This window comes from Argopecten irradians, chromosome 12 (assembly GCF_041381155.1).
Source record: "Argopecten irradians isolate NY chromosome 12, Ai_NY, whole genome shotgun sequence".
Lineage (NCBI taxonomy): Eukaryota > Metazoa > Mollusca > Bivalvia > Pectinida > Pectinidae > Argopecten > Argopecten irradians.
In genome coordinates this window covers 12,683,507-12,701,287 of record NC_091145.1, presented here as the reverse complement: position 1 = coordinate 12,701,287, position 17,781 = coordinate 12,683,507, and the positions used below count along the sequence as shown (strand labels likewise).

Sequence of the window (17,781 nt, the reverse complement as noted above, 5' to 3'; positions counted from 1 at the left end):
ATTGAAGTTAAAGACCGACATTTTCTAACGGACATATATATCTTTCTCAGCTTTTTACATTTTTAAACGCATATGTATAAAGTATAGGATAATAATTCATAATACATAATTTGAATTATAACTTTAGCTTATTTTCTTTAATTTAATGATGCATTGAATGGTTTGAAATACAGTGATACTGGAGATTGAGGAAGATTTTTGAAAACTTACTTTGCTGTTTGTCTTTGCAGGTAGAGGAAGCGGAAGCTGACATGTGAACGACAAAGGAAGTGTAGGACGTTTGTCCTCCAGATCCCCGTTTAATTTCACAGAAGGAGGCGACAAGAAAAATGGAGGACCCATTCCAGAGCAAACATGGTTATCTGCCTTCGTTGTATAGACAAGCCACGCAACAGCTTCCTAGCTCAAAGCTCAGGGATGAGATTGATTCAACCATGGTTAAAGTTCAAGAGGAATACCAAGCTCCACCGGCCTCCACAAAAGATGCTTTTTCAGCATGTTTCAAACATATCATCCCCCACATAAAGAACAACCAGTTTGGCTTAGAACTGAAGGATATGCCGATATACGCGGGTGATATTTCTGCGTGGAAGCCTTATAAACCTGAATGTCCGTGTTACTTATTGACAATGAAGGTGGGTAAAATCACAGGGAAGGAACTTGAACCGGGATATGTTGTGTTTCCAATGCCAAAAATGACGCCAAAGAGCATTAAAGTGTATAACTTGGATGTCAGGTCCGAGGATAAACAACACTTATGCCCGAAGAAAATGTATCTTGCCTTATTTCAAGTGTTGGAAACCGGACTTGATAAACTGAGAACAATAGTAGAGAAGGAGAAAATGCGGAGTAGACTTAGTCGACGGTCTGATGCTACCATTAGACCTGACGCTAGCCCAACACGTCGGACTGAATCCAAACGTAGTCGTAAAAAGTCTGACGCCAGTGCGGCGTACAAGTCTTCAGACGACGACCCGGATAACCAAAGGAAAGAGATTCCAAGTCGAAGTAGTGTTCGCACGAATATCAGTCGTCAGAAATCAGAACGATCTGCCAGTCGGCTGAGTAACATGACCAATCAAACTGCCACAACTACAACAATTGATGCCCCACCGAACGGAAATGCCAATGGTGCGTCAAGCGATCCAACTAAGGGTATTCTCCCTCAGCTGACAAGCGAAAGCATCCATCGAGCTGAAAACATGCGCACCAGAAAGCGATCTGATGCTAGTTTTGTTTCCGACAAGAGCCGCCCAATGTCGGATTTGACTTTGTTGCAAGTGCCTTTTTCACTGGAATCGCGTTCTAGTCGGCGAACATCGACGACATCTGAACTCCGTCGGCCTCCGTCAGAGGTAACTGTGATTCTTGTGCCACAGCCAACTGAGGAGAAGAAGCCGGAACCAGCAGCCAAACCGCCAATAGACAAACCGAAAAGACAGCCAAAACCTCTGGAAATAATAGAAGTTCCTGATATCAGTTTAATCGAGGAAGAAGATAATCGGTTTTTACTTATGACTATGAAGAACGGAAATGAAATCGAACTCATACCCACCATCACTGCCTCAAATGGAGGGGGTCCGTTTTTTGTGGCAAAACCACACGAGAATGACGAAAATGGCAATTCAGACATTCGGTGGAGAATTAGTTTCGCGCCAAATGAAGAAGTTATTCTTAAAGCTATCACTTCCGGTGATAAAAACCAGCGATTGATGGCAGCGAAACTTGTTTCCAACATGTGCCAAAAGGAGTGGAAACTTCGCTCTATCACCCCCTATCATATAAAAACTGTCCTGTTACACGATATCGACTTTCAGGTTGACAATACCCCGCGGTGGCAGCGCTTTTCTATCGACGAATGCGTGCGCAACATTCTCCTCAGACTTCTAAGCTTCATTCGGAGCAAAAATCTGCCACACTTTTTCGAGAACGAGTTCAATCTGTGGGGCCACATATCGCCTCAACAGTTTTCTATCATGAAAAATGCATTAGAAAGGATAATGAGAGACGAAAGAGAGATTATCCGAGTTCTAAAGAGAATGAGGATACCTCCTACTATTTATTCATAAAGTGCCAACATTTCAGAAAGATTGTAACTCGATAGGAACTTATTGGCTTTTGTTACAGTGTCGAGCAAGGCGTGTGTTGAAAGGAAGGTAACAATTGACTGCTATATATAGAGCTACGTCATTATGATATTCCAGAGTTAGTTACCTTCGTTTTACACAGTAATGACGGGTTGAAACGAAGGGAAGTAACTCCGTCAGTACTGACGGAGTGAAACGAAGGGAAATAACTCTGGTAGTTCAAAATGAGCTACATGAGACACATGTGATTTTTTTCTTATTACAAATATGGAAACAAACCAGTCAAAGCCAATGAAGCATCAACAGGTATAAAGAATGCTGCAATATAATTTATTTTGATTATCAAGTGTACTAAACTATACTATATGATAGACTATTTAAGTTAATGTCAAAAGAGACCTCAAAAACGAATGTTGTAAGGGAGATAACTCGCCCACACTTACGTATGGTAAAAGTCAAATAGTCGTGTTAATGGTTACATGTTTAATGTACTGTCGAGCGGAAAGTTTTGTTGAAATAAGTAGAGGTGTATATATTTCTAAATAATTCAACATATTGGGTACGGTTGTATTTACCTTCTAATCACTTTGCGTACTTTTTATTTTGTGTGAATAAGTAACACACTTCAGTCATTTGTAATAATCCGTGGGTTATGGGAGCATATAAATGTGTTTTATAATTGATTAAAAGTGTTATGAGAAATGTCTTGTACTGTATAATGAACGATACTGCAGTGTATCAAATGTATTATGTTACCATCTCTTTCGACTTAATTATGAAATTGAAAAGTCATTTTTGTTAAAGTATTTTGTTACATAAAATAATGAAGAAACAATATGAATCTGCTGTCAACGCCATGCGTAAGATTTTGGTACGTCAGTGTTCCATTGTTTAATATTCTATTTCTTAGTATGTAATGGGTTATATAGGATAAAAAGCACTGACATATAAGTAAATCCACTAATTCGAAATTAAGACCTAGTACTCCATATGTGTGCTCTTTGGTGCCTCAACATCCAAGCACAGCTGTGGCCAAATTTTCCATAAGATTTGTATTTTCTATTTTTGTGTACAAATATTTTTAATACAGCCTTCCTAATTCTTTGATCAATAATAAATGATTTGAAGAAAAAAAACAAGAAAAATATTAATCTTTCAAGGGCAATATAATACATTGGATTATCTGTGCATGTACAACATCGAAATTATTAGGGTTTTTTTATTTCATTCAAGGATTAAAAGAAAATATTGAGTATTGTAAAATTGTTAAAAGTTTATCTGTGGCATATTAATTATATATTATTTATTCCAAACACATCATATGGAACAACAGGTGTGGTAATTAGTCATTGTGATAGCTGTCTCAGAATGAATAATTCCGTCTTTGCATATTACAGAGTTAGCTCCCTTGCGGGTAGGTATCGATTGTTACGTCATTGTTTTGTGAGCGTAATTCACGTCGTTTTCATGGAAAGGTGTGACGTAATGCTCGCAAACACATGACGTCATAATCAATACCTATCCACAAGGGCAGATAACTCTGTGATATGCAAATACAGAATACGATCCATTACATTAGTATCACGTGGTATTGATGATTTTAAAATTTACTACATTGTAGTAGTAATAAAACGTTTTTCGTATACTGATTGCTGTCAGTATATAAATTCAATGAGACGTAAATAAACATGTGAGTTGACAAAATTTTGATATATTGATCCAATTGCACTGCAAAAAAGGGAACATTTATGTATATGTAACGTAACATTTAACTGCTCAAATGCCATTTAAAGTAATTTAATCATAATGATTATCAATATAAAAAACGAAATCAAGATTTACATAATAAATGTACAGAACAAGAAACTTCAAATTACTGCATAATATACATGTATAATAATATAAAAATGTTTTTATTTACAATATGGATTTCTCGGCCGTGAACATGGATATTATGTATATATAATAATATGTACAAAAAGATAAATTATTAATTATATAACAAGTAATAAAGTTTCTGTTGGTTTATTACAATGTTTGTTATGTATATTTTTTTATAATCATCCTTCATGTGCTCTGTTAACCAACTGATATTCGCGTGTTATTCTTGGCGTATTTCACGAGGAAATAAAAATCGCGAAATTGATTCGCCGTGAAAATTTGCAAGTATAGAACGCGTGATTCAATCACAGATATACAGATCGTAGTCATGGAAACGTAAATAACAGTTGGTTTACAGTATCTTTGTATTTTTATTTGTTTACATTGTACAATACTACTTCCCAAACACAAATCCACTCTCAGGTGAGATTATGATACTTCCACAATTAAGTTGGTTTCGTTGTCGCTGCTTTCATCTATATTTGGTTTCAGAAACATACACTGTATATTTACTTCCAACAAATGTATGATCTTCTTTACATTCTCATTATATGTTTTATGTTACCTTTATCTGTGATTCTTAAGAGACAAAATATATATTGAACTGTGCCATATCGATGAGGAAATCGGAACTAAAAACACATGCTATGATACAAAGAATTTGTCGTATGTCTCCATTTACACTGTCATATGATTCCACTAGAAAGTCATGTTGAATGTTTACATACCTCTCCTCTGAATAATAAATACCATTTTTTACAATTGTCAAACACAGAAATGTATGATGGCATATGCCTGCCAACGCTGGCGTTTTGGGAGGGAATATGCCATCTTTGTTATGTCATATTTTTAAGAGCTATAAAAGTAACTTTCTGTCAAACTAGAGAAAAATCTTATAGAAAACTTCTCAAACAGAAACTACAGATAGGTACATATAATTTACACAGTAGTACATCAGAAGCTGTTAAATCACATCACTGGTAGTTTTTGTATACTGTAAACCACATTATTTATAGCGTATGAAATATTTCACGTTAGTTATATTTGTGCATTCATATATACATTTTTTTACAATACATTTTATACAATTGAAACATTTGACATATCGCGAATATTTGTAACTCGCGACAATAAAATGGGTTATAGAAGTAAAACCTAAAATATATCAAAGTAAAAAAATTACAATTAAAACATGCATATGGATACAAATGAAGTAAATTTAACAAAATATAAATAAGAAAAACATACTAAAAGGAATAGGAAACACACCGTATGTTCTGCATTGGAGTTGTTTCCCTTTCCTAGAATAATATATACTTACTGTATTATCAAAAAATTATATTTTAAAAATACATTTAAGTCGGATTCCTATATTTATGCTCTCATTAGCATAAGATAATATAGATTTGTTTTTATTTAGAAAAGAACAATAGCACATTCAACTGGTTAGGGCTAACATTGGAAAGTTTGTTACAATAACGTAATTATTTCGATAATATCACTTTCTCTACGAAAACCAATTTCTTGTATTCCATGTACAGTAATGATATGATGTTGATGGACAGCAATGCTATGTCACTTTAATGTCATTCATCTGTCATCACACTATTACCTCTGGTAGAATAATAGAATTAGGGATATGTTTACTTTACTCGTGTGAAAAATTTGGATTCGTCAACAAGAGTGATGACGGCCAAATTCTTCACTAGGGTTGAGATACACATCTCCTGATAGTCTGCAAGCACGAACTCAAGGAGGAGGGTGAGGGTGACACATGCATCAGTGACAATTCGGTATCCTCCATTTGTAATCGCACACTCCCCTCTCCTGTACCCAGCCCGTCCCATATGGACACTGGAGCTCCACAGGTATGGTCCATACACAGGTAAAAAACTTGGTACAGTCCGTGGGGTGGGGATACACTGCCCCGGACGACTGACACACGGGGCGCATGTCCTTTAGTTTATCTGTGACCCAAACAAGGAGTAAAACATTACATAAGTTATCATTTCGAGCATTGAAACTAATCAAGATAGTATTAATTTAGCGAGAAAGTACTACAATTCCTTTGTTATACAACTATAGATATCTTCGATTGCGATTATTCCTGATTTTAAAAGAACGCATGTCGTTAAAAAATATCGACACGAAAAGATATCTACCACGGACGAAGCATATGTTTCTACATCGTGAAAACAAATTTCAATGACAAAGTATTAGACAAGAGCGTACGAAATCAAGTCTCCGCGAAAATAAGTTGGTTTGCAGTATGTAATTACATTTATCTTATAATTCATATACTGGCATACCCTTATCATTTACACCCTGATCAGATATCACCAAACTGTTACTTTCGATAAACTGAAGTCTTGGCTCTAAAACTTCCCAGCATTTCCAACGAATATGCTCCCAAGGATATTCAGTACGACACTTTCCTTGAGACACTAAAATTCATACTGAATACCCTTGGCTAGCAAAGTTGATTTTACACTTACCAATGCAAATAGCCTCCATACAATTCCGATGTGAAAATTCCAGCGCAGAACAGTCCGCCTTTCCACAGGACCGAACTCTCTGTAGAGACTGGAGGCCCGACCCACAGGACCGGGAACACGCCCCAATCTCCATCCAGGGGCTCCATGACGTACAGTTACTGTCACATGTTTCTAAACAATACATCAAAGATATTAGTAGATTTTGCTATATAGTCAATACAATCACTGTATGCTTAGCGAAATTATTTGAACACATGTACCATCTAAATTAAATTTAACTCCGCATTCAAATACAAACAGCAAATTGTGAAATAAAAAACCCTTCGAGTCTTATGAATTCATTTATTTTTAGACAGCTTCGGTATAAATACCCATATATGCTACATAAATAACACATTTGACATATTATGACATCAGATGCGTTTACTTGTGGTATTAATATTTCAGCTATTACAGCAGAAATCTGTGGAAATAATAGTCTCTAGTTTGAAATCAGTAATACATTTTACTTTATATACATATGACAGCATCATTATCAAGAGCAGTGATTATTCTTGTTTATTATAAAGCCTTATATTTTCAATAATTATGATATTATAGACTGTAATTAAATATTGAGTATTTAACCCTACCTGGACATGTCCCCATATTACAAGGCTCGGTAAGGCTCTCATACATCCCACAATCTCTGTTCAGAAACCGACACGTGCGAACTCTGGTGCGCGTGATGACGCCATTGTCACACGTGCTGGAGCAGACCAGGCCCATCCACTGACCCCATTGGCTACATAATCGGTCACATGTTGCTAGATGATTAAAACGGGATACTCTTGATAAATAGGTAGCTTGCAACGTGGAAAGTTTGCTGATTGTGACCAGTTTTTTCAGTGCAAAATTACATCATGTAAAGAAACTCAACTAGACAATTAAACTTGTTTAAACAGTTCTACAATTTTGAAAAAGGCGAGCATGTAGTATTCTTAAAAGGTTATTAGATTTGATCTGCGATCTATTTCAAAGATATCTTTCATACTACATGTAATTTATTTTATAACTACCTGGGCATGTTCTTTCGTGACAAGTTGTAGACTCTTGTTCTGTATGATGACAATCTGTAATTTTCGCAGGACAGTTCCGGAACCGCTTTTTGACAGCATTTCCGGTGTCACACGTAGTAGAACAATGACCTATTTTCCAATCACCCCATTGGCTGCAGTTGCCGTCACATGTATCTATAAGATAAACTAACTGTGTTAGCATAAACCTACAGCTATGGTTATACAATGCGATTACAGGGAATAAGAGGGCGATCAAAGAGGATTTCAAATAATTACAAGGTAAAAGGGAACATAAAGGTGAGGCGATTATTTGATATATTAATCTAAATCAAGGGATGAAATATATGAACAACATATTAGGAATTAATACATCCATGTTTCATCGATTTTTTTATCTATCAAAAAGATGATTTTAACAGCAGATGAGTCGATGCCCTAGGGAATCATAGCAAACCGAGTCATTCACCATATTAGTATAGATGTAATAAGGTAGTTTACCCTGACAGGTCTTTAGATAACAAGGAGATTCTACTTCTTGTCTTTGACGACAATCTCCGACAGCTTCCGGACACCTTCGGATCCTTGTCCGAATCACTACCCCTACATTACATTCTGTAGAACATTTTCCTTCCTGCCATTCCTCCCACGGACTGCATTGCGAGTCACAGGTGCCTAAACAACAAACAAATATCATGATCAGTTTCAAGGGTATAAAAAGTTACAATGTAATTGTGCGACAACGAGGCTCACATACACAATTGTCTACTACACCAAACACACTAAACTTCAGGTTAGGTCAATTATTGGATGTGTTGCGGCGTGTATATGCCTGTATTGTTTTAGGAAGCTGCAATGTTTTTTTTTGGTTTTTTTTTTTGTAATACTGGTAGTTGGACGCTTGAAGAGAAGAGATTAGATCCAAAATTTAGTCACTTTTTACGAACATTCAGTGGGAGAAGCAGGCAACAGGCAGCAGAAATAAATTTAACGTCAAACCTACAGGACAGAAGTTGTAGCTGACATATAGAATAATAATACAAAGGAAAGAATATAAACTCGGGATCACAACTAAAAACCTTTTTTTTTCTCGTTAATAATGCATCCATGTTTTAATACTTTACTGATAACAATTATGATGATTGAACTATGATGATTGAACCACACCGTGGTCAACATTTATTACTTGTGAACAAAAAATATGTACAGATATTAATTTGTTGTGGTATCCGGAAAAAAGTTACCTGCACATGTCTTGTTCCTGCACTGAACTGATGTCGTATCGGTTGTGAGACAATCCTCATTGTCACATGTCCTTGTCCGCGTGCTAGTCACCGCTCCATCATCACAAGAAACAGAGCAGGTGCTATTCTTCCATTCACCCCAACTACTACAAGCCTCTTCGCAAGATGCTACCATAAACAAATTCAAAGCACAGAATGTATTGTGTGTCGTAACACAAGTAAAGCACTAAGAGCTAATCAAACTCGGTTTAAAGGCTTTTTATTTGAGAAGATTTATCCACAACCGACCATTTTAAATAACCATACAACTAGGTGGATCTAAATGTCTACCTCCTCTTAACGAGGTAGTTATATAATAAATTACACGAAAAGAAATGACAACAAGCTCGCTTGCAAGTCTGTCTTGTGATATCACTAATCCATAATAGAATATAATAATAGTATACATCAATTCTAAAAAACGCCATGTTTGCAAGTACAATGTGCTTAGACAGAAGACTACAACAGTGCGAGGGACCTTAGGAAGGCAGTTCTTACTTTCATCTAACAACACTATTTCTACTTCACACATTCAACATTTAAAGAATGAAAATTAGAAGAAAAAAAAGACAAAATTAAAAACGTCAACGAACGAAATATCGAGAATAGAACAGTAAACAAAATGTCCACGGCTTGCGGTTGACAATTTTCAAACAATTGTTTTACGGCTTGAATAGGGTAGGTATTTTTTAGACGTTGAAAAGATCATTACTTACATTTACACGAATGAACATTACAACTTTCCTCCATGACGTTTTCGCTTACACAGTCTGGGAACGTGCAGTTCCTGACACTGGTGTACTCTCGTGTGCCACCTCCACAAGTCGTGGAACAAGACGAGACGGTGGCGTTTCCCCAGGAGGAACAGGTTCTCTCACACGTAGCTGGAACAAAACATCAAAATATGTTTGGATCTAATTCATGATGTTACGAGGAATTTGTTATGATAATGCCAATTTTATATTGAAATTAAATAGATATGTTGTGTTATATTAGAATAAAAGTGTTACCATATATATTTGGTGACTTTGTCCAGTCAAGTATTTCTTTGTCTATTTTTTGTGACATGACTGCGGATACATAAAGGAAATTACAAAAAACGTATGTTATTAACTCTATCTGCATGTTACATTGCCGTGACCAGGGTTTAGGATAACTGTTATTACTCACATCACTTGCGACAGAAAAACGCTTAATAAAAAGTGTCACCTTTTAACATTTTAGACTTGTATTTATGCTTGCATATCCAATGTCTGATATAATTATTAGCCATGGAATTGCTTTATAATAGTCTGTTATATGTATAAGTTTGTTAAATACAACTGAGATTCTTATAATTTTAGTAAAAATTAGTAAAAATTATTAACAAGAATTCCCTGAATAAGTTGGGTTTTTTTTTTTTTTTTTTTGCATAAAAAAATCACGAAATATGACAACAAATAGCATACAATCACAGTGCGGCAATACTGTGATTTCGAGATCCCAAAACAACGCGGGTGAAGTACGATTTACCGTCGATTGATGCAACCTTCCGGTGGTTGTTACGTCATTATCACATAAAGACGGGGATAATCAACGGTAAATTGTATTTTGCCCTTTCGGGATCTTGAAACCCTCGTTTTGAAACTCTACATCATTAAAATGTTTTAAAAATGCGCATTTTTAAAATAGGAAAGTATGCATCGATTGAATTAAGTGCAATCATTATGATGGGAAAAAAAAAAAAAAAAAAAAAAAAAAAACAAGAATTCCCTGAACAAGACTTAACTCTAGTGGATGAAAGAAATATCTCATGCAACAAACATGATTTTATTTTTTCAATACTTTTGACAACTGCAGAAAATTGACTTACCATAGTTCTACTTTTGAAAGTTCGATGTACATTACAAATATTGAATGTTAAGAGGAATTGTTATATAAAATGAATTCATAATTAAGCAGATTTAATAATTGAGTTTGTGTATCTACAACCTGCGGCACATTTCACACATGCTTATCAAAGTATAGATATTTGTAAGTACGAGGGGTGTTCCAATATTATTGTTACTTTGGTGATTTCTCTTTGATAGAAGTAATTCTGATCATTTTACTTTGCCCTGTCCCTCGAAGTACTCCCCCTCTGCATTTATGCATGGTTTCAACCGATCGATCCACTTTTGGAGACAGTTTTCGTACTCTTGAATTGGTATACTCATAAGACACTGGTAAATGGCAGAGCCAAGGGCATTTCTTGATTTATATTTTGTTCCAGACAGGTGAAATTTTAGTTTGGGGAACAAGAAAAAGTCACAGGGGGCCAAGTCTGGTGAATATGCAGGGTGGGGGAGGACAGTGACCTTTTCTGCCTTCAAAAACTCCGTTACAATGCGCGCCTTGTGTGCTGGCGCATTATCATGTAAGAGCCTGAGGTACTTCAAGACTTTCTTAAGTTTTCGAAGTACAACGTCTCTTTAATACTTCGCTGTGACAGTTTTGCCTTTTGGAACAGGGATTTGAATGATTGGACCCTTGTTATCAAAGAATATGACATACAAAACCTTCCTCACGGTGCGTATTCTTTTAGCAATGCTAGGGCGCCTGGCGTTTTTGTTTGCCCAGATTCGATTAGAGCATTTTCTTTTGGGTTCGAAAAAATACACCCATGTTTCATCACCTGTGACCAAATTATCAAAAGCCGTACGTATTCCCACAGAAAATCAATGTTAGTATTTCGCTCTACTCTTCACAAATTTACAAACATTTGTATTAGTGTTATATTGTGAAAAACAATGTCAAAGGATAAATGAATAGGTTTTCTAAAAATTGGAAATCAATTGTTAACCATAGTCAATATACAAGGAGATGAATATATTTTCCAACTTCGTGCGCTTTAATTGGGTCATTTAGATAAAAGAAATTAGGGAAATATTAAGTAATCAAAACGGTGTTGTTAATATCCAAGATGAAAATACTTGACGAACTAAAAATAATTTTTAATAAATCGATCTTCAGATATCTCATTCCGTATAAAAAACGAAGTATAACTGCATTACCATTCTCATGTATAAACACTTAGAATGTTAAGATATAAAAATACTCCGGAATTGTTCAACAAACATATATCGATAAACATCTTAAGAAGGCTAACGAGAAATAGAACACACAATATAATCAGCATAGTAGTAGTTTTCCTGGCCTGGGTTATCAATAATTTAATAAGAGACAAATATTTGAATAAAGAATGCTTCGAAGAATATGCTATCTACTGTGAAACAATCTATTTTCGTTGTGATTCATTTTCGCTATAAAATTTGCCAGCTAAATACGGATATTTGATTCTTCATCAAAAGGTTAGCTTATTACTTCAGAAATAAAAACTCAAATTCTAAAAGGTAAAAATCTGCAGACGGTATTACTTAAGCAAAATAGTTAGATATCGCTGATATTTGTTTCGGCTGTGAGAATCTTGTTAATTCTTGTTATTAAATATACAAGCTGGTCTTCTTTAAAAAACACACACCAATTTGTACATCGTATGCAATCGAACTATACTCACATAGACAGGTTTCCTTCTTGCATTTTTCTTCTTCCGATTGGTGATCAGCACATGACTGAAGTGGGCAAATTCTTGTTCTCGATCTTGTAAAAACACCTTCATCGCATGTCACTGAACAAGAATCGTTCCGCCACGAGGTCCAAGGCAAGCAAATCTGATCACAACCTATTTTGAGTGAGACCAATCATATGTTGAAATTGCTTTTCATAATATGTGACGCAGAAGAAACAATTTTCCATGACTTATTGGCTATGATTTTGGAGCATTAATCATACCAAAGAGGCTTGGATTATGAAGTTTTGCATAAAAATTCTGAACTTGTGCTTTGGGTTCAAATAAGCTTGCGTATTAGGCGCATGACATATATATATGCATTTCATACTATTATTTATACTTACATATCCCATAGTTACATGGTGATGTACTGATTTCTATGGTAGCCGACGTACAATTTTGACCAATGGCAAGGGATCTACATGCCCGTTTCCGGTTTCTGATTTGTACTCCTTGACCGCACGTGGTGGAACAAAGACCATAGCTTGACCAAGATGACCAGAGATCGCAAGAACATTCTGTAGAAAAAAACACCACCATAACAGATATTTATAATTAGAAATAACTAAAAATGATCACAGTATCTTGGTTAGATCAATCGATTGAAAATATTTTTGTTAATATCACGCAAATACCCATGGTATCATACCAATACAAAAATATCCAAAATAAAGGAAATTGATGTATTGTAATGGACATAAATTTGCTGGGACATCAGATAAGTTGTGAAATTTTGAAAGGAAATTCTTTTAGCTATTAGTGGTATAATCAATACAAATAAGTGTGGGAAACTGATGTATGGTAAATAAATGGTATCCGTTCTAGCAGTGTTGTGGTAATTAGTAGAAATGGATCGATTTATGAAATTTGAGAACTTAAAAAGAGTTTTCGGTACATCAATGAGTATATCAGAGTTTGTTGACTGAAACAATGATTACATATATATTCCAATCAAGTTTTTAACACAAATAAGGATTTAAAACCATATTTATATGAGGAATGAATTCACATATCAACAAATTTAAATCAGGAGTAATTATTATCATTATTATTTTACAATCTAGTTAAGGATTGAAGTCTCTTTCTGGTGGGCCTGTCGAAGGATAAAGTTAAGTAGGGTATCGATATTTCGAAGCGGTCCATGAAACAGATATCGATACCCTACTCAACTTTATCCATGAGAAATAAAGTTGAGTAGCCTTTGATTGAAATCAACGGGGTTTATACTATCAATTCACCACTGACTGTAAATGATATTGTATGAAGGAATCTATGTTTGATCGATTGTATGAAAGTGTACATGTATCAAGATACTCGATGGCTTAGATGTTTACTTTTCAGAAAGTACAGCGTTTACAATCTCTACAAGCTTTACAGACATTCAATATTTCAAGCTTCAAAACTGTACAAGATAGACATTTTTAAAGTCTAAAGTAATCATCCTCTGAACTGAAATATCACAAAAAGTAACAGTGATGCTTACGTGAACAAGGTTTAACATTACACGCTAGCAGTTCCTGATGTCGTTCTGGGCATCCCTGGTTCCCTTGGCACTTCCGGTACCGTGTCCTTGGTAACGAACCTCCTCCACAATACACAGAGCACGTGCCATTGGTCCATTCGCTCCATGCACCACATACTACGTCACATCCTGTGAAGGTATTGTTGAAATATATATAAGAAAACAAGAATATCACTGAAATGGGTGTGTCGCCTGCACAGCAGTTTAAAACATCACAAAAAATAGTTAGGCCGCCGAGACCGCCGAGGCCGACATAGTGTGTCGCCCTTTGAGTTGCAGGTGGACACAAAAACATAGAGAATGGGAATGATGAACCCGAATATCATTCTTTCCTGCGCTTTTGCAAAAGCAAATCGTCTTAAAAAGATATAAAACGCGAAATAAATTCAACGCAAAAATAAGCAGGTTTACATTAAGTAGTTCCACAAGATACGATGTAAGCACCATAATTTCCTGCGGACTACCCGCACCGGAAGCAAAATCATACGCATTCTATGATTTTGTAAAGTAAATTCCATATAACCCGTACTGACAGATTGCCCGCGAATTATACGACGGTGTACGTAATCCTGGAAAGTACTGTACATATGTAGTAAATACATGTATATACAAATGATAGTACTCGAGTCTATATAATAAAAAAATATATATATATAGCTCACGAGAAAATACTTTAGAATTATAAGAGGGTTAATTGAGCTGTTTTCTGTGTATTTGATACAATTTCCACATATAGCCCGCATTGGCATACAGCCCACATTGGCATGAAATTACGGTAAGTTTACGTCCAAATGTCATGTTGAAATAGATAAAGGAAAGAATAACAATAAGGACATTTAAATAATTAACATAACCTACCACAGTCCTGTGTGTTACAATGGCGATATTGTGTCCGGTTCCTGGTACAGGCCATTTCTCCCTGTGACGTCATCACCACAGTTTTGTTACAGTGACGTGTTCGACTTCGTCCCTGCTTTCCACCACCACAGTGCTTTGAGCATGCGCTAAAGTCGGACCAGGCATCCCAGTCAGAGCATTCACATTCCGGTGAACTGAAAAATCAATAAATAATGATCATATTTTTTTTATATTTCTATCGTTTAAAAATACGGAAAAAGAATTTAAGAAAATAACAAATTATTAATATCATACGGTTGAACGAGCGCGAACATTTACTGTAAGTCTTCTTATTTTCATGCTGATTTAATGTCGCGTCTAAACACATGTGGTTCCAATGGACTTTTGCATTTTCACGGTGACTAATTTTCAGTCTAGATTAAACGTGCCATTCTTGACATTTACGCCAAATACATTTGCAACAGGAACTGATAGATATGACTCTACATACAGTGGATGTCTGCAGTAACTTTGCATTGAACTGATTTCCTGAATATGATTTTGAGAATATATGGCTTCTTTTTCATTGTTCTGAGGTGCAGGGTCAGGCCTAATACACTGTTGAAGGTTCATTTGCAAAATGTATGGTGACAAGTTAATTCTTTAGTGTTAGATTGTAAATTTACATCTAAACACTTATTTCACTCACATGGGAAATGCGATTTCGCTGATATATCTGAAAATTTTATATGACACAATTTCTTGTTATACTAAGAGGATATTTTCACAGGAATGATATTTTCGCGATTTCGCAACAAATCGTTATGATCGCGAAAATTTGATCCGCGAAATATTGAGAAATCATATACCCTTAAAACCATATCGCGAATTTTTAAAACCGCGTATTTTTCCCGTGTTTAGTAAATCGAACAACGTTTGACCCATGTACACGGTTTACATAATATTCCCATGTACGTTACTTAACCAAATGTATGAATTATGTGGTTATAATTTTTACCTAAATCATTGGAAAACAGAATAAATGAATATTAACAGCTGTTAATCAGCCCAAGTATCGTTAGCGCTTTGTAGCTGACCTATAAATCACAAATTAGGCCAATGTTTATTGAATATTTCATCTTAACGCAAAACAAAGTAACATTAAAAATCGTTAACGTCCTCGTTATTGATTAAATTACTGTTTATAGCGGTATGACTTCAATATTTTTGTGGAAACAAATCTTTATGGAGACCTCTAAATATCAGGGATAGTACGATTAGTAGAAAGCTATTGTAAGATATTAAATCAAAATCAATTAAATTACTCTAATGGTCACTACATATAGTGTATCAAAACTATTGTCTAGGTATAGTAGACATTCATGTGGATTTTCAATAATTTCAATAATTACATACGTGTAGGTTCAACCTAAGCATCCCTTTGAAGTTATTGATTTGTCTTAAAGACGGAACAGTACACAAGGTTCAAATAGAAGACATGTAATTATTTTTATCATACTTCGGTGCGATACTTCACGTCGCTTCAAGTGTTTCTGTTACGATGAAATGAAAGAGCGTAATACGCATGTGACTGTGATGTACCAAACCCATTATAGACTGGATGAGAGGGCACTATTGCCCCATAGTATTATCTCAAGATAGAATAATTCTGTTACATCCCTCGACAATAATATGCGGCAATAGTGACCCCTCAACCAGGCCATAATAGATATTACATGTAATCAGCTAATTCTGCATCTGATTGTCTCTAGGATTGACATTTGGAATCTTTGGCTTTCACATATATATTGGATGGAAGGGATGTTAAGCTAGGAGATGGATAAAAGAATCATGTATTAAGAAATCGATTTCATGAAAATCCATACTGTTATTTATAACTAAAGATATTTTTCAAAGCATTTTGTATTTGATCATGTTTTCTACAATAACAGGATTATATTAATCAGGCGGAGGTTTTTTTCTCTCTACTGGATAGGTCTGCTACTAATTATGACATGTCGATGAATGCGTGTGTTTGATCTTGTACTGGATTCAATTGGCATCTCCTCGTAGCATTAGCGTTCATCATACTGCTGAAAGACAACAGAATTTGTTATCTAATCCTATCAGCTTTATAAAGATCTAATTAAAATTACATTATCGAAGTCGCTCTTTTTATATTATCTACTACTCAACGTATATGCGTATTACAATATTGAAAAATGATAAACCTTTCTTTCAGTTCTAATCCGTTCATTGTTTTTGTAAAATATCTAATCAGTGCTAAAATGCACTCATGCATACAAATGCGACTTGGCATTTGCTTTTGTAGAAGCATACAAAAGATCTATCGCGCATTTACATCTGGGTCATCGGGGATAAACCTACCTATATTATTAGGCTTTAAAAAAAATTAGGCAAAACAAATAACAAAAAAAAAAAAATATATATATATATAGGCAGGTTTAGCCAAATCTGTCCTACGATTTCTCATTTTTAAGAGGTTCCGCGAGCTTAATATATATTAGGCAAAAAATATAAATAAATAAATAAAAAAGCCTAATAATATAGGCATTTTTAGTAGAATAATTATTTGTATAATTTACATAACTTGTTTCAAAATCGACGTAAAGAAGTTAGAATAGGAAACAATAGACAGAGTGGGTAAACATTTAAACATATAATTATTATTCCTAATTAAACCTACAAGTATATCGGAAAGTAGCTTCAAATTATATATATAGTGGTTGCGCGCAATGCCATCTGCTGCATACTGACGAAAAAGATATTGATGATCAAAACAGTGTCTTTATGAAAGATAATGTTCGGAATTTTCACAAACCTTTATTTTCTGTAACATAAAGGCTTGTTATATCAGATGGAATACATACCTGTGGATATTCGTATCATCATCAATGTCATCGTTCTCTTCCGCTCTCGTATATCCAGCATTGATACAAAGAACAAGCATCCAAATCCACACTTTTTTCATCACAACGCATCAGCAAACGTAACAATACTCCGATAACACG

At 35.1% G+C, this 17,781-nt stretch overlaps 2 protein-coding genes across 2 annotated transcripts in view; one reads left to right on the top strand and one right to left on the bottom strand.

The window, feature by feature from the left end:
* Positions 1 to 3,792, top strand: part of LOC138336066 (uncharacterized) — a 20,105-nt gene extending 16,313 nt beyond the window's left edge. The window contains exon 2 of the mRNA XM_069285349.1: positions 231 to 3,792. Coding sequence (XP_069141450.1) covers positions 330 to 2,069 — 1,740 coding nt within the window. The 5' untranslated portion in view covers positions 231 to 329 and the 3' untranslated portion in view covers positions 2,070 to 3,792. The remainder of the gene's footprint in view (positions 1 to 230) is intronic.
* LOC138336065 (A disintegrin and metalloproteinase with thrombospondin motifs adt-1-like) lies at positions 3,235 to 17,781 on the bottom strand. Its single transcript, XM_069285348.1, has 12 exons — positions 17,641 to 17,781; positions 14,771 to 14,964; positions 13,874 to 14,041; positions 12,735 to 12,908; positions 12,337 to 12,501; positions 9,518 to 9,685; positions 8,763 to 8,930; positions 8,020 to 8,193; positions 7,522 to 7,695; positions 7,096 to 7,269; positions 6,464 to 6,634; positions 3,235 to 5,935 (listed from the first exon to the last, which is right to left on the bottom strand). The coding sequence occupies exons 1-12, from the start codon at positions 17,739 to 17,741 to the stop codon at positions 5,748 to 5,750; spliced, it is 2,019 nt and encodes a 672-aa protein (XP_069141449.1). The 5' UTR covers positions 17,742 to 17,781; the 3' UTR covers positions 3,235 to 5,747.